This window comes from Alosa pseudoharengus, unplaced genomic scaffold, assembly GCF_046254945.1.
Source record: "Alosa pseudoharengus isolate Yale_2024_CS ecotype anadromous, Long Island Sound unplaced genomic scaffold, YU_APseudo_1.1 YU_APseudo_1.1_scf_19, whole genome shotgun sequence".
Taxonomy (NCBI): Eukaryota; Metazoa; Chordata; class Actinopteri; order Clupeiformes; family Clupeidae; genus Alosa; species Alosa pseudoharengus.
The window spans coordinates 15116575-15135172 of NW_027468657.1; the positions used below are offsets into that span (position 1 = coordinate 15116575).

At 42.6% G+C, this 18598-nt stretch overlaps 1 protein-coding gene across 1 annotated transcript in view; it reads left to right on the forward strand.

The window, feature by feature from the left end:
- The window catches only part of snx25 (sorting nexin 25), a 73100-nt gene that overhangs the window by 24628 nt on the left and 29874 nt on the right, over window positions 1–18598 (forward strand). The window contains exons 6-7 of the mRNA XM_076291831.1: window positions 6390–6460; window positions 13165–13355. Coding sequence (XP_076147946.1) covers window positions 6390–6460; window positions 13165–13355 — 262 coding nt within the window. The remainder of the gene's footprint in view (window positions 1–6389; window positions 6461–13164; window positions 13356–18598) is intronic.

Genomic DNA, 18598 nt, shown 5'->3' on the forward strand with positions numbered 1-18598 from the left:
GAACAGGATATGATGTCAGAGAACAGGACAGGACAGAACAGGATATGATGTCAGATAACAAGACAGGACAGAACAGGATATGATGTCAGAGAACAGGACAGGACCGAAAAGGATATGATGTCAGAGAACAGGACAGAACAGGATATGATATCATAGAAGAGGACAGGACAGAACAGGATATAATAGGCTTGTTCGTCTTGACTGAGTCTGACTTTCGTCTGGCTTTCTACGTAAACGTGATCTTCAGAGGCTAGCCGGGAGGAGCTACAACAGAGGGCAGCTCATCCCGGACAGAAAGGCTACAGTCTGCCTGACGTGACTCGTGGGAGACATCGCGGGAGATATAGCGGAATGTTGTTTGCAATAAACACAGCAGAACTTTCATTCTTACTCATTAAAATGAGCATGATGACTGGCGAAATTAATTCTTATGATGTAGTGTAAATAAACCACTGTTGTCATACAGTTAACAGGCCTGCTTTGTAGCACATAAATTCAATATCAAGTGTTTTCCCTATATGTGTGTCTATTTATTTAGCCAACAGCAGGAAATAACAGAATATCCAAACGTTTTCAGTAGGCTAGCCTACCATTGTTGCAGAAATCACGTATAAGAAGGTATCCCTTCGTTTTCTGTTTATTTTCGCATATTCCAACATAAGGAAGCAGCATGAGACTGCCGTCAAAATCGTCATGAGGACATTCCTCCCAAATGGCCCTATCACGTCTTTTAACTGACGTCATGAGGGTGTGTTTTAGCTCGTGCAGCTCGTGGAAGGCAACTGCAAGATCTGTCTGCAGGCTAAGGGTGCATTCAGAGCACCTCGGAATGACAAGGACCGCCCCCATGGCTACTTTGTTTTTCCGACAGCAAGTGTTCAAGTGCTTTGCCATCGAATGTGTGACAAACACGGATGCCACAACAAAGGTTAAAACATATACTCACTAATCCTAAACAAACAACTGTATTTGCTTAAAATATAGTGTAAGATGCTCGTGAAAGAAAGATATGCAGCTTTTCAAGTGATAAAAAGGGCAAATTTCCAAGTTCACATTAAAACTGTTGGACATGAAAGGCCACATGGACTACAAACGAACTACAACGTGACGACAAAAGTGATGACGAGCCCCTAACTGGGCAACTCTGTTAGCAAAATCTAGCCCCAGTTTCCGACCTCTGACTCACACATTAAGTGACGTGAATGACGCGGAATGATGATGTTTTCACTCGGAGAAAGGTTTTTACGAAGCCCATGAACGCTAGGTAAGACTCCCGCGATATTTTAAGGTCATGTGACATGGTGTCACGGTGGTAAGTCCCTCCCCGCCTGACAGAAGTCGGACAAAATTTCTAACCAGCAAGCATTGCGTCCATCCCAGTATGCATTGTGTTCAACCCAGCATGCATCACATCAAGTCAGATCTGCACAGATCTGCCTCAAGACGAACTCGCCTTATATCAGAGAACAGGACAGGACAGAACAGGATATGATATCAGAGAACAGGACAGAACAGGATATGATGTCAGAGAACAGGACAAAACAGGATATGATGTCAGAGAACAAGACAGGACCGAACCGGATATGATATCAGAGAACAGGACAGAACAGGATATGATGTCAGAGAACAGGACCGAACAGGATATGATATCAGAGAACAGGACAGGACAGAACAGGATATGATGTCAGAGATTTATGCCATGTCACCACTACTGGTTAGACTGCAGTCTGGTCTCTGCTCGGCCCTCTCTATCTGCACTGTATCTGCATGTGTGAAAATGTATGCAGATGAGATGGCTGACTAAAGATAAAAAAGCCAGAGTTATTAGTTGATGTATTAATCAAACCTGAAGAAAAACACTCATGACATCAACTGAAAATTTGTAATCATATTTATTGCAACGTTAATATCTATGAATAACAATTGTCAAACAAACCAACTGTCAAGGACTGAGCAGACTTGTTTACTGGCTGCATATTTGTCCTAACAAATTCATTGCATTGGGTTCATGGACTATACAGCATCTCGCGGGCTCACTGTGAGAACCCATTATGCTTTTTAAATGGGAATAAATGTTCTCCAGAAATTGTCCAAATGTGCTCGTATGCCCACAGTAACTATTAACGGTACCAACAATTAGCAACATAACGGCCTGTGTGTTTACTCCCGAAGACCCCTGTTTAGGAAAATAAATGGTTGCTATTTGGTGTGGCAGACGACCACTGCAAATGGTATTTTTTATCTCTCTCCATGTTTCTGGGTGTCTGAAGCAAACCAATAATAGCCAGGAATGATTACTTTTTGGTTTATGAACAGAAAGCAATGTGGGCTTTTTGACATTTTCTACTAAATAAAGACATATTGAGAAAAGAGTTACTCTTAAATGTGTCTGGCCTACTAGGTCTGACATCTGAAAAATAGCACAATGGCCACAACAACTTCAGAGGGAAAAGAAGTAAAATGGTTAGTCCCTCTAAACTGTTCTTGTTTGAATAATGAGCTCTCTTAACTCTGATAGTGGACAGGCTTTGCAGCTGCATCAATTTCTCTTCTGCTCTATTTAAACGAATGTTCAGAATCAAATGTACAGGGAAATATCTCTTGTTGCCAAGCACATGCAAGCATGAAAACGGTGCAGCACAATAACATATGCTTACCTTTTCATGTTAACATGACTGAAATCTTTGAGGTCAGTGATTGAAATCCGTGAGCCGCCAACGCTGACCACACACAAATAGCAAATATATTGCAACATATGGTTTACATTTTCACCTAGCACATTTTTCTGTAAACATGTTTGGCTACTCAATATTGAAACATTTGATGTTTGATTAGTATACCTGCAACAGAGACGTAGCTCACTGAGTCAGTCACACCGTGGAGGACTGCATTGACCTTGCATTTATGATTCAGTGCTATTGCATGTGTACATCTGAGAGATTGAGTGAGATCTGTGAGGTTCAGAGAAACACGCACGTGAGAAATGTTGAAAACATCTGTGAGAGATCAATTGAGATTTGAGAGATTTGACAGATATGCATATGGAAAAAGTAAAGCATACCAAATTTAGATTCTCATAGACTTTGTTTTTGGAAAACAAAAAGCAAAAATAGTATAGTCTATATAAGTATATATACTCTTTTGATCCCGTGAGGGAAATTTGGTCTCTGTATTTATCCCAATCTGTGAATTAGTGAAACACACACAGCACACAGTGTACACACAGTGAGGTGAAGCACACACTAACCCGGAGCAGTGAGCTGCCTGCTACAGCGGCGCTCGGGAGCAGTGAGGGGTTAGGTGCCTTGCTCAAGGGCACTTCAGCCGTGGATGTGGGCATGGGAGAGCAGTGCTCAACCACTTCCCCCGCCCACATTTTTCCTACTGCGTCGGGGCTTGAACCGGCAACCCTTCGGTTATAAGCCCTAAGCCCTAACCATAGGCCCCCAATAGGATGATGAATATCTTTTTTCCTTTTATTGAAAGAAGCTTATTCTGAAATATGTTTCCTACACACTCATCATTTTCATAGAAAGAATGTGAAGGATGTGGCATGGCATGGAAGCAGTGTTGGCAGGTCATGTGATGAAAAACAAGCAACTACTGTAGGTCTCTGAAGCAAGCCTAAAACAAGCGACCCAAGACGAGTTACTGGGGAGGTCATGTCAGGCAACAGTGTAGAGTAGCCTATTGCGCAGAGCCGACGCAAGGGCATAGGCTTACATTGTCATGTGTGTACGTTTAGGTGCTGCGTGGATTCTAAGCTCAGAAACAGCCGATACGAATCAAGCCCAAAAGAAGCGACCGCACCAAAAAACACGCCCACCCGCGACTACAACAAAGACTTCACACAAAAAAACAAGCGGACTTGCCAACACTGCATGGAAGGAGATGAGATGAAGCCATAGGCTGTCACTCTCTAGTGCAGCGGCAGAGTAGAGGTCTAGAGGTTGAGTATCTCAGCTCCACTACTGTATGTGACAGTGAGAATGTAAGCAGAAATGTTCCGCCACATTCCCAGCATTCTGGCTCAATAGCACACCAGCGTTATGGCTAATGAGGAGACATTCAGATCTAGCTCAATAGCACACCAGCGTTATGGCTAAAGAGGAAATGAGGAGACATTCAGATCTAGCTCAATAGCACACCAGCGTTATGGCTAACAAGGAAATGAGGAGGCATTCAGATATGGCTCAATAGCACACCAGCGTTATGGCTAATGAGGAAACGAGGAGACATTCAGAACTGGCTCAATAGCACACCAGTGTTATGGCTAATGAGGAAACGAGGAGACATTCAGAACTGGCTCAATAGCACACCAGTGTTATGGCTAATGAGGAAACGAGGAGACATTCAGAACTGGCTCAGTAGCATCCCAGTGTTATAGCTAATGAGGAAACGAGGAGACATTCAGAACTGGCTCAATAGCACACCAGTGTTATGGCTAACGAGGAAATGAGGAGGCATTCAGATATGGTTCTTGTGAAGATATTCTCCGCTAACTCTACCAGATGTGGCCGTTTATTAACATATTAAGTCATAAGAAATAGATAAAGCGACCTGGAAGTTTCATCTCATAGTATTTGCACATAAACATAATACTGCTACCACATGTTATCAACTCTCATTTTGTTTAATAGCTGCGTTCAGAAGCACCATTTTTCAGAAACAACTACAGAATGTAAATTCCCATAATGTGAAGTTGAGCTCATTTTTCAGGATGTCATTTACAACTCAATATTCCCATTTTGCTTGTGGGGAATACATTTGGCCATAACCCTTCATCATAACATGTTGGCATGAAATATAAATTGACCAATATGGAGCCCGTATGTTTCATCTGTCTGCTGTGCTGCACGTTATTGATAAAGTCATCAGTACTGTTTAGAGAAGCGCCTGCCTCAGCTGTAGATGCACAAAACATGGATGGGCGTGTGGCGGCTCAAAGTGTTTTTGTGAGTGAGTATTTTGCTTCTTGCAAAGAGCCCTGCCCTTTGCTGATTTATTACTAGTAATTTACTGTCATTGACTGGCCATTGACTGTTCCCAGTAATGCACTGTCTTGACGGGTCCATTATGTTTGTGCTCCTCTAATGTTTTTGTGTGCGATGAAGACTTTGAATACGAGACCCACAATCACATTAGGGGCCATTTTCCCTCAGTGGTTTAATAGCAGTTCCTTGGTTTCGAAAACAAGGCTGTCCATCAAGGCCCCATTCAGACTGCTGACCATTCAGGACTTGTTAGTTATCAAGAAACATTAAAGTCACAGTCTGTAATTCTCGAGAAAGGTTGTTGCTGTTTCAGCTCGCCTGCCAGTAAGATGACATGCCTTTCTGTTGTGCTTCTGCAGCAATGTGTTAATTGGCAGGAACAGTGTCTTGGTCTGAGCCTCTTTGGTTGTTTTCCATTTACAGACCATTTACACACCAGTCTTTTATCCACACACAGACACACACACACACACACACACAACCGACTGTTAGAGGAGCCAAATAGCTGAAATTGACAATAAGTGTTTTAGATGAAAATCACGGACTGGACCTTTAATTGTCTCGCTGTCTAAGACAAAGTTGATGAGTTTCCGTGTCTGCTGAGTTACTTTTGTGTGACTTTCATAAGCACATTCAATTCAGTGGGGGTTTATCACGTCGCTCCCTGCAAGTGCCGGCGGGAGAGATAATTTGTAATGAATATTTAACACCTTTTTTTATTAGACCTCGTCCGTTTCATTTATTGGGAATGGGACTCGTGTCGCTTGTGACCTGCAAGTTCCCATTTCTCAATGAAATGCAATACATGCTGCGGTCTTAATCACTCATTTTCTCATCACGAGTCAAGGTTTATTAATGTCGCTGCCATTTCCTCAAAGGGCAAAATGTAACCAAACGTCACCTTCTGTAGTTTCACCAGTGGGGAGTGCCCTCTTAGTTTGATTTGCAGCCATTATCCAAGCCGTTTAGTTCTTAACAACCAAAATTAACTTAATTTCTCTCCTTGGGCTTTTGTTGAATCATCCACTCATCCACTATACAGTGCACTCTATAGTGGCTACTTGGCGCTTTCAGTTTAATTAGTCCAAATGAGTGCTATATCCCTAGGTAAGGTTAAGGAGTTGGCAACTGCAAGAGGTTGGATGGTCTTAAAATAAACTTTGTGGTTGACTGTAGGCAACTGTAAACCACTGGGACATCTGCATACAGTATGTCATTCTAAACCGGACCCACATTTTCAGTGCCGAATAGAGGTTCTTAAACCCTGTTGCAGAAGATGCAGTGAAAAAAGGATGAGAGCCTGATGATTTGTGTTGCTGTCTGTGCTACAGTATCTCCAAGTACCAGATTGTTGAGGAGATGTGATGTGTATGTGTGTGTCTGTGTTTTCTCCAGGTACCAGATTGTTGTGGAGATCATCCAAGCGACGACGCTCAGTAGCATTCCACAGCTGAAGAAACAGAAAGGTAAGAAGACACAGGGGAGTTGTTTTATGTTTACTCTGCATGCAGTTTAAAGGAAATGATTTTTCTCCCACATCCATCCTCGCCAGCCAGACACTTTAGCTCACGCTGTGCTCAGACTTAATTGCTGTGCAGCTCAATGGTCTGCAGCCTGTAGGTCTCCAATATAGATGCATGGAATGTTCTGCAAAAAGGGAATTAATGGCCTGCAAGTGGGGTACACCCTGGAGGTCTCGCTACGGGCCGTGTCACATTAAAAAGTGTCCTCCGTGTCACATTAAAGAGTGTCCTCCGTGTGGTGTTGAGGTCTCTTGTTCTTGTTCATGTTATGAGACTGAAGTGAAACATTCTGTTCTGCAATCCGTAACCATAATGACAGGACTCAGGAGTAATGACTTGGATATGGGTAATGAATGGGGTAATAGAACACAGAGGGCACTTTCATAAGGGTAAATGAAATCAGATTGCCGTTACCAAACATTGTGGTCTCCCGTACAGAAAAAATCAGTGCTTTGCTGCACCTCCTGCTGTGGAGAAGCCAAGCCAAGCTCTATTCTCCCCCTGCGGTAGCGGCTGGTCATCAGGTTCGGTTCAGTGCCCATCTCAGTGATTGACAAGCTGGCCAATAACAGAACCCGTCGTGCTCGGTCACCGGGAAAATGTGAGGGGCCGCAAGCAGCATGCTTTGCTGAGAGATGGCATTTCATATTCTCCCCCTGCCCTCCACAAGTTAGCCCAGAGACTACATGAAGTGGCTGATGGCCGCCTGCCTGCCAGCCATGCAGGGAAATGTCACTCACTGACTGTTCTCTCTCTCTCTCACTCACTCACTCACTCACTCACTCACTCACTCACTCTCTCTCTCTCTCTCACACTCTCACTCTGTCTCTCTCTCTCACTCTCTCCCTCTCTCTCTCTTTCTCTCTCTCTCTCTCTCACTCTCACTCTCACTCTCTCCCTCACTCTCTCTCTCACTCTCTCTCTCTTTCTCTCTCTCTCACTCACTCTCTCCCTCACTCTCTCCCTCTCTCTCTTTCTCTCTCTCTCTCTCTCTCTCGCTCGTTTTGCGTGTCTCCCAATTTTTTTTACGGATTATTCTATTTGCTCGGCTAAGCTTGCAGGGAGAGAGAGAGGGTTTTTAAGGCAAATGAGCTCACTCTCTAGCAGAACTACAGGAGACCTGGAGAAAGGCAGGTCAGTAGATGCCTGTAGTTCTGTCTGCTGTCTGCTGTTCTGAAGTGGCACTTTCACTTTCTGCTCCCTCCCTTGCTCAGTTTATTGAAATGAAAACAGGAACTGTGGTCCACTAGATCGCTGAGTCATATTGAGTTGTGCCTTGTGGGTTGTTTTGCAAGAAGTTGTTTTTTCTTTTTCTTTTTTCTTCCGTCTCCGTGAGGAGGGGCTCTTCATTTGTTTTCTGTGCCTCCTGCTCCCGACTTCCCCCTCCAAAAAAACAGGAGACAAATGAAGCCATATATAATCTCTGTGGTGGGTGGACACAGCAGTAGCTTTTATTAAATGAAGCGGATGGGAAATTGGCTTTCTGGATGTGTCATTGCCTCTCTCATCTCTCTATCTTTCCCTCCCTCTCCCTCTCCCCTCTCTCTCTCACTCTCACTCTATGTTCTTCCCCCCCTCTTTCTCTCTCTCTCTCTCTTTCTCACTCTCTCTCTCTTTCTCTCTCTCTCTATGTTCCTTCCCCTCTCTCTTTTTCTCTCACTCTCTCTGTTCCTTTCTCTCTCTCACTCTCTCTCTCTCTCTCTCTCTCTCTCTCTCTCTCTCTCTTTCCTGTCTGTGTTCAGTGTGCAGTTGTTTTGTGTGCCCACAGGTGCTAGTAGGAGGAGACGTGATGCTAGATGGTGTTGCCAGTGGTAAACTGCCACAGCTTAAAAGAACTGCGGCACCACATAAGTCCTGTTTGGGTGGGGAATATTCCCCTGTTTCTTTCTTGATACACTTATTTTAAATCTTAAAGTAGGAAGTGATAGCAATAAAATGTATGGTTAAAAATGGATAATAATTTAACTTCAAGACTACTTTTAGTTAGCCATGTAACCCTTCATGGTTTTAAACAAAGACCCCATCCCCTCCCCCAATGGAATGCTAATGTGCTGGTTTAAGGCCTATCACTTACACAAGACAAAGGATGCTTCCTTGATATAATGTATCCATGTATCATGAAATGTAAATGTATTCATGTCTGGTATCATTTTGATAGTCTCATTACAAGGATTGTAATGATGTGATTGTGAGAATGTTTGGAACATTCTATAAGTGATATTTCTGATATATAAGATATCTCTCCTCATGCTATTCTGACAAGAATTCATAGGTGTGAAGTGGGTGTGAGTAGGTGTGTCTGATACCAACTGTAGAACCAATCAAGTGGGCTTGTTCTTGGCGCCATTTTGTTCTTTGTTTAAACCATTTAAAAGTAACTAAACTGCAATGTTTGTGAGATCAGATTTTGGATTGTCAGACTAAGGATGTAGAGCGGAAGAGAGGAGTTGGCTACAGGCCAACCTAGGCCTTTCAGGCCTGGGATAGGCCTACATAGACCGTAGACCTTTTTTGTACCCTCTCAGCTTGTAACAGAATAAACCTGATTCCTGAGTTTTCCTGAAGTTCGCCAGTCTAAGATTAATATTAAGTAATTAGTCACCTACAATTACTTTCAGAAGCAGTATTCTTTTAATGATTTCTCTTTAGCACTCCCCCCTCCTTCCTCCTCCTGTGGATGGCGCACACAAAAGTGCAGCTACAGTCTCACAGAGTTGCAAAATAATCAGCCGCGTTTACAGTATCTAATTTCTGTCCAGTCATGCTCTGGACCTGACTACACTAGAATCTGCCCAGACAATGCCTGTCTGAGGAGTCCTAATGATACAGTATGATCTAGTGGGAAGGGAACTCAAGTTCTCACCCAGAAGCCTTGTATGGGTAATGCAAGCAATTGGATGGATCTCCTATAATTAGCTAAAAGCCAACAGACTTGCCTTGCAAACTCCAACAACAGCACTGTGTGCACTCAAAGAGCTAGCCAGTTAAAGTGTAAACTCTTTAGCTAGTTAAAGTGTAACTCTTGTTAAAATGCAACCTAGGGTTTTTTAGTGAATATACTTTCGTTTAAAAGCATAATTAAGTCGGAAGCGCCACTTTTAAGCTTGCCCATATTGTATTTTTCGGGCCAAATGGCCTTTTAAATGGGAGTCGTATGGGCACTACTATTTTGATGCATGATCGCATTAAATTCTCTATTTTTAAAACGCTAAGAAGGCTCGACACAACATGAAACTTTGATCGTAGTATCACCAGTGTCTCTACATACTCGAGCGTTGAGAACATTGTTTTTGTGCACAGAGTTTACTAAAAGAAAGGTTTTGAACAGCTCACTTGGTTTTTCTGCTCGCCGCCATTTTACCGACCCATCTGCATCGGTGGTGGAAGCAGTGGAAATGGAGGAAACTGTGGAAGCTGCCTCTTGTTCAGAGCTTTTCTTTCTCCGCTTGGCTTTTGGGGCAGGAGCATCGTACTTCTTCCGTTTTGCTGGTTTCCATGCGCCCTAAGTAGACCCAGGACAAAGGGAGATATCAAACAAACAATATCACAGGATCACCTCTTACATGACGTAGGCAGGATAAGACATGATAAAGTAAGCTACACAACCATACATAGCCTACAAATACATGCAAACATGCACATACACACACAAATGTCAGGAGTGATGCATAGCCATAGTCATTTATAACACAAGCCTTAAATCTGAGCTGTCGTGTTGACCAGTGTTGCAACACCTGTCAACACTCTAGCTCAGGCATTTCCCTGTCTGATCTTTAGATGCAGGGGCAACTGCTTACCTGGGTCTCCTCATCGTCACTGGAAACTTCAGCAGCCGTACTTCCGCTCTGCAACCACCTGAGTCCAAAACATAAAAGCGTGAAAACGTGACAAATAATGTATGGAATAAACAATTAGTTGTTTACACTGTCTATTACTCAGGCGGTCCATTTGTTATAAATATCCCATAAGGAAGTGTGTGCCACACCTTCTTCCCCCTGCAACATGTCCATAGACCACTTGATCAGACAAAGAAACATGAAGCGCTATAATCAGCATTTGAAACAATTTAACCATTTTTGGACCTGAGGCAAAAACAATGTGTCAATTTTTAGTAGGGTTGGGTATCTTTTGGGTTTTATCCGATACCGGTACTAAATCGATACTTTTAAAATGCTGCCGGTGCCAAAACGGTGCCTGAACCGGTAGCCTACTTTGTTTTTACAATAAAATGGTCTAAAGCATGAATTGCTTTTTTTATTGATAAGACAAATTTGAACATGAAATTAAACTGTTATATTCAATTTACTATCAATATCTCATTGCTTCTATGCATAATACATTTAAATGTTAAAACAGCTTGTCATGGATGCACACACAATGGTACAGTAAGCTCTGCTTTCAAGTTTATCCATTGTAGGCGGCTTGCCATAAGGTATGTTAAAACCGCTTGCCATGGAACTGCCAGGTCATGGCCAACGGCAATTGCACTTTGTGCACTGACTTATGACCTGACCTACATGGTTGTACATAGCCTACCTGCCTTCCCCTAAACAGTCAAGCAAATGTAAAAACTACTGTAATCGCCTAACTGTAAATAAGAATTGGGAGCAACATTTAAACATTTCAACATTACATGTTTTCTATTATACACACAATCATAATACATCACGACAGAATGAAGCAGTTTCTCAAAAGGCAAAGGGAAAAGATGCAGAGAAAGAGATCACCACCAAAGTCCCAATGCATGTCCCCCCACACAGAAAACTCAGCTTTTTTTACATCCCAACTAAAACATTTTGATAGAAAAAGCCCAAACAAAGTGCATTCAATTTATTGAAAAAAAAAAAACATACAAACAGAAAAATCAAATAACAGAAAACACTACTAATCTAAACTACTTCTACTACCAACACAATGCACGTGAACGCTGACCATTAGTAGAATGTGATGTATAGCACATATCAGCGTCTGTTAAAAGTGGCAGAACAATCAAGACACAAACAAGTACAATCAAATACACAAACCCTTTTTCAAACACCAGCATGCAAGTTCCATCTCCTATGATTATACTGAATACATAATCAATGTCAGTGACCTTCCTCTTTCTACCCCACTATCTTTCAATGACTTCCCACTGATGTGTGACCTCTAAAGGAAATGGGGAGCATGGTATTCTACAGAACCTCATCAAAAGGAAATAATTCTGCATTATCACTGACGCACTACCGAATAGCCTGGCTTGAATAATTCTGCATTATCACTGACGCACTAGTGAATAGCCTGGGTTGAATAATTCTGCATTATCACTGACGCACTAGTGAATAGCCTGGCTTGAATAATTCTGCATTATCACTGACGTACTAGTGAATAGCCTGGCTTGAATAATTCTGCATTATCACTGACGTACTAGTGAGTAGCCTGGCTGGTTAGTTGAAGCAACAGGTGTGCTTATCAGTATTTCATATAACCATATGCCATCAAAATTAATTTGGGGATAATCTAGCTACCTATGAATACCTTTAAAAACAGTAAAAAGACACTATGCATCTTTAAAAAGTAGAAAATATGTAAATGTAAAATCTAAATGAAAATTAGGGTTTATAGGCCAAGTATACTTCCGTATATAAGGAATTTGGTCTCTGCATTTATCCCAATCCGTGAATTAGTGAACACACACAGCACACAGTGAACACACATTGAGGTGAAGCACACACTAACCCGGAGCAGTGAGCTGCCTGCTACAGGGGCGCTCGGGGAGCAGTGAGGGGTTAGGTGCCTTGCTCAAGGGCACTTCAGCAGTGGATGTGGGCATGGGAGAGCAGTGCTCAACCACCTCCCCCGCCCACATTTTTCCTACTGGTCGGGTATAGAACTGACAACCCTTCGGTTACAAGCACGATGCCCTAACCAGTAGGATGGATCGTTTATACGGTAAACATAAGCATTGGCCCACTGGCTCAAGGCAAGGTTTTGGACACTGATATTTGTATGGTTTTAGATTATTTTGCCTTCAGTGAACAGTGACACTGAACAGTGTGGTTGACCGGCTTTGACATTGGTGCCTTGGGGTTTGTGGTGCCAGTGTTGGTGTCATGCAAGTTTCTATCAGATTTTACCCGAAATATGTTGCAAAATACAGAGAGACGATAATTTCATCTAAAAGAGTCTTTCAGAGATGTTTATGAAAAACACTTGCTGACTGATGCCAGATGTACTACTGTATGCTACTGTGATGGTCCTACACATACTGTACAAAGTTATTCAGAGTCCTGACCTTCTGAGGAACTCTGTCCTACTTAATGATGAAAGCTGAGATTTCACAATCTCTGTTTATGAAATGTCTTTCTCTCTTTCTGTCTCTTTTCCTTCCTCCCTTCCTTCCATTCTTTCATCCAGTACTTTACTTCTCCTCATTGCTTGTACTTATTTACTCTCTCTCTCTCTCTCTCTCTCTCACACTCTCATTCTTTTGTACCCCCACACTTCCTCCATTCTCATTCCCTATCCCCCTCTCCTCTCCTCCCTCTCTCTCAGGCCTCCGTCCCTTCTTCCCGAGCCCTCTTGAACTCCTGTCCTGTCCTGTCTGATCTGAGCTGGCATGTGACGTCCCCTGTTCTCTCCCCCCGCCCCTCTCTCTCTCCACACAGACAGCAAAGGGAAGGAGACGGCGGCCATGAAGGCGGACCTGCTGCGGGCGCGCAACATGAAGCGCTACATCAACCAGCTGACCGTGGCCAAGAAGCAGTGCGAGAAGCGCATCCGCCTCCTGGGCGGGCCCAACTACGAGCAGCAGGAGGACGGCGCCGGCGACGAAGCAGACGGACCGCAGAGCCAGAGGGTGAGTCAGGGTTGGGTCAGACACACACACACACACACACACACACACACACACACACACACACACACACACACACACTCTGCCTCTCTGTCTCTCTGTCTCTCTCTGTTTGGGTCCAATACGCCCCTGGAATGCACACCTACCCTGGTTAGCACTGCCATTCAGCAGATGGCTATCAGGTATGTTGGTGTTATTCAAAGCATATTTTCTCTGCTGCACCGGTGATGGCAGTTAGAACGATACAACGGCACACAACTATACATGTGTACAAACAGAGGCACACAGATACACACACACACACACACACACACACATACACACACAGATACACACCTGTGCACACACAGACACACACAAATGTACACTAGGGCTGTCACTTTTGTGAAAAAATCCTGTTCGATTTTTGAGACATAAGTGTTCATTGAATCGATTCTAAAATCGATTTTTTATGTCTAAAGACGTTTCCATTTTCAACGCCAAATATAGGCCAATCCACAAACAACTAACAGGCATTAGGACGAACGTAAAGAGGGCGCTTGTAGACACAAGCCAGCAATATTTCTGATGATTTATTGGCGTGCAGTTTCGTGCACAATGACAAACAGAAGTGCAACATTCTCGAAAACCAGTAAGCCGAGTGGACTGCCATTACATCAGTGACATGACTGCAGGCTTCAACGTAGCTGTGTCTGTGTTTACGATTAGAAATGTCAAACAAATTTAGCCTACGTAGAACTCGATTGCACAGTTTGCGTAGCCTACCGCTTTGTTCTTCTCCATAGTTTGATATACCAAAAATCCGAAGTAGCCTACTTCCACATTGAACTCCTCAAGTTATTAGGGCCTATCACTCGTCTCTCTACATGTCGCACAGGTTGATCGCGTTGTCCTCCATTTTTTGGCAAAACACGAGCAGCACAGCAGCTGAAACAGCTGTTCCCGGTGCGTAAAATTGGTGGGAATTTTCTTTTTAGCTTTCGCAATGCTTACTGCACCTCGGAATTCTTTTATATTCTTATATTCTTTTTTTTTATTTTTTTAAGTAAATTTTTTTGGCCTTTTTATGCCTTTAATGATAGTGACAGTGGAGAGTGACAGGAAGCGAATGGGAGAGAGAGTCGGGGTGGGATCCGGTAAGGACCACGGGGCGGGAATCGAACCCGGGTCGACGGCGTAAGGTGCAGGTGCCCCAGCCAGTTGCGCCACAGCTGAGGCCATATTCTTATATTGTTGTTTGTGAATTTTGTCAAAAAATATCTTTTTTATTTGTTTATTTCGTTTAAAATTAATAGTGTAAATATTTGGTTAAAATCGATTCCCTATTTTAGTTTTCGAAACTTGTGTTGTTTGGTCCAATCGATTGTGCAATCGATTTTCGAACGTAAAGTGACAAAAAAGAGTGTACACGCTCAAACATGTGCAAACTCTTGTCTGTCTGTCTCTTTAAAGAATGAATTTTACAAAACTAAATCAGAAGGACCCATTGCACCTGCTTTTAGGTGGATTTTATCCAAGGATTAAAGTTCTCCGTCGTAGGACGGATTTCCGTCAATTTGATTTTAGAAATGCCATATTTGAGATCGATGCAGATCTGATGAGAAAAAAATATGAGGGGGGGGGGGACTATCACCTTTTCTTTTCCTTTTTTAAGGCAACTACAAATATTAGGTCCGATGAATTAATGTGTGTGATGGTAAATGTTTAAAGACCTAATAGTGTCTCAATCAGTGACCGCTCAAGAAGATACGTCAGCCATGAGTTTCGCTTTGTTTAGATGTTGTAGGCTAGCTACACGCTTGTCTCATTGGCCTGGGGCGTTTGCTTAAAAAAAAAAGAACACGTCTGGATGACTAAAGGTCTAAAAGTTGGATTATAGTGACACAATCGAGACAGGTGATGAGGTTGGCCAATCCGTTTAACTTTTTTAGATATGATACAGTGTGAGCTCTATGTGCGAATTCGGAGAAGAGGCGTAGGCTGTGTTCTTTCCGTGCATCAATGTAGACAATTTCTTGCAAACTCTTGTCAGGGGAGGTCATTCATTTTGGGTGTCGCTATGACTTGAACAGACAGCCTGCTATGCCACCCGATGTAACCTATTATTGTTACAGTTTTTAATCAATGCAACTAAAAATATGTGTAAAGCGAGCGACGCAATATAAACCGTAGCCTATGCAATTTATTATCCCGTCTGTTATGACATGTACAACAATGTTTTTCACAATTTGCGGTAGGTTTTGCGGAAGGTTTTGACTGAGCGTGTTAACATAAAATAATAATACTGTCATCATCGCGAACTGTCGAGTAAGGGGGTCAGTCGTGTTTGTGACGCACAGACGACAGTAGGTTGTGAGTGTATGTTGACAAAAAATAACCATGCAATTAAAATAGTCAACTTTAAACTTTGCTATAAAATATTATTAATTTGTAGCACAAACCCATGACCAGTAGGCCAACCAGAACCTCGCATATTAGCGTCATGATTTGTGTGCGTCTATTTGGCAAGGCCACTAGCTGTCATGGATGCGTTGTTGCTAAATGAAGGCACAGGTGTCATAAGTTAAAGAATAAATGGAGATGGGCGGCTGTTGGAAACGGGGGAGAACTACAAACTAGTTTATCTATGGCTGACAGTTTTTGCGCTCAGAAAGTAGGCTACGCATGTTCTTTCATAGCGCAACACGACCTGTCCCTCACCATATCGCAACCTCTTGTCAACCTTATACAATCTGATGCTGAAGACAAAAGCGCCCTCTCCAGATTGTCGTTATCAAATGCGCAGACCTCCTGCATGAGCACACACAGTATTGCTGCTCATTGGATATCTGAGTTGTCTGTAAAACTTCATTAAATGCGGATGAGGCAACAAATGGAAATATTAACAATATCTCGAATGTTCTGATTCATTACTTTGATGAGGAAATGGGAAGTCTTGCAAACTTGATTTTATAGATTTTACTTGGTGTTGAATTGCATATTAACAAGAAATTGGCCTGAAGTAATTAAATAAGAGTGTAAGTTAAAGCCCTTACAATATTGCTGCAGTAGAAAAGAACGGCAATGGCTTGTCAGCAATGGTCAGGGATGGTACTGAAATATTGTTTTGTTCATCAGGAAAACTCAATCTCAATCAAAAACACTCTCAATTCGCCTTATTCATATAAGTCTCATTATAGTCTCAGTGGGCAAAGCTTGTTTACGGAATTTGTAAAGGAAAAGGCGAGAGGGAGAGCAAAAAGATGATCTGCGTGCGTGTGTGCGTGCGTGCATGTGTGTGTGTGGATGGTTGGATGTATGTGGCACCCATGCTGCATCTAAATTGATCTGACACGCACACACATACACAGTGAGACTTCTCAGTATATATTGAGGTCTAGGATGTCTATCAACTTGCACCAGGTTATTTAAAATACTCAATGAAGCAAACTTGGATTAATTCGCAGGTGTATCGCTATTAGACTCCCCTATTTTTTTGACTCCCAATATGGTGGCGTTAATATCTCTATTCTGGTTGTTATGGGAAGGCCGGAAGCCTCAATACCCACTACAGCTAACTAGACTACACCACTGGCTCTCCCACACTGGGCATGACGCTTAACTCTTAGGTATGAGCTACACCAGGCGCGTAACTGAAGCGTTCCGTTCGCGACGCGTAAAATCCATTTCAGATGAATGGTCTATTTTTTTCGAACGTACGCCCCACTGTCACGTCTGGTGTAGCTACTTCCATTGATTATAATGGAAGCTAATTGTTGCAGCAGACGCAACGCGAACGGATGCTTCAGTTACGCGCCTGGTGTAGCTCAGCCCTTAGGGCATGGATATGCTTACCGTGCCCGGGTACGGTACAGAGCAATCACATTGGTCAAACAAACCGGACTTTGGGGTTCAATCGTGTACTCGGGTACGGTACGGAAGGCATAGTGTGAGTACACTCTTAGTCACGTGTCACTCTGTGCTGTCTGGCACGGTCTGCCATCGCTGTCACTGCACCAACCTGCACAAGAACAGCTAGAAGGGCAGGGAACATGCTCAGGGACTTGGGGAGAAGTCTGTGGATCGTTAGCACTGCATGAGAAGGTTCCTGTGGTAAGATGTCCAGTCCTCGTATTTTGGCTTCAGACATGTCAATCTGTTATGTAAAATCAGATGGTAGTGTTGTTAAGCCACCATCATGAAGAAAAAGTGACATCCTCACTCTTTGTTTTGATATGAAAAATTACTATCTGTAAATCCAAAAATACTTATTGACCAAAAAGGTTTTCCAACCATGATACTTTACCACATCACAAAGCCTGGACATATCTGCACAATATCTCTATCTGGGCCGATCTAATTTCAAGGACACACCATAGCAACATTATTGTGGTTTAGGCTGTTTTATAGCCTCTATTAAGTTCAATACCATCCTTTGAAATGCACCTCTGAAGAGTAATTTTCTCCAGATCCTTCAGTTTGTGTGATATGACTCGTCTGTTTTCCCTAGAACCTTCAGTTTGTGTGATATGACTCGTCTGTTTTCTCCAGATCCTTCAGTTTGTGTGATATGACTCGTCTGTTTTCTCCAGATCCTGCAGTTTGTGTGATATGACTCGTCTGTTTTCTCCAGATCCTTCAGTTTGTGTGATATGACTCGTCTGTTTTCTCCAGATCCTTCAGTTTGTGTGATATGACTCGTCTGTTTTCTCCAGATCCTTCAGTTTGTGTGATATGACTCGTCGGTAACGCTTTAGAATAACATGTGCTTATTAGGTAGTAACAGTGTATAATAAGCAGTTAACAATTCATTACTAACAGTTGTTGTTGTTAACTGTTGTTATCCTTTAATAACATTAACTAACTGTTAGCATGCAGCTTGTAAGTGTTAATAAGCAGCCTTTTAAGTTACTTACAAGCATATTTGTTAACAGTTGTAAGTGTTAACAAGCAGCTTGTTAATGCTTGTCAATGGTGTATAAGAAAAAGAGGTGGATAACTAATACGCTTATAAGACCTTTCTTACCTATTTGTAGTGAATTTTGCAGCCCCCCAATCTAAAGCGAGGACCATGTAGCCTATAGTTCCACAAGCCCAACCTTCTATCTCTTTATATACTGTATATAACTGTTAGTAATGAATTGTTAACTGCTTATTATGCACTGTTAATACCTAATAAGCACATGTTATTCTAAAGCGTTACCGACTCGTAAGTTTTCTCCAGATCCTTCAGTTTGTGTGATATGACTCGTCTGTTTTCTCCAGAT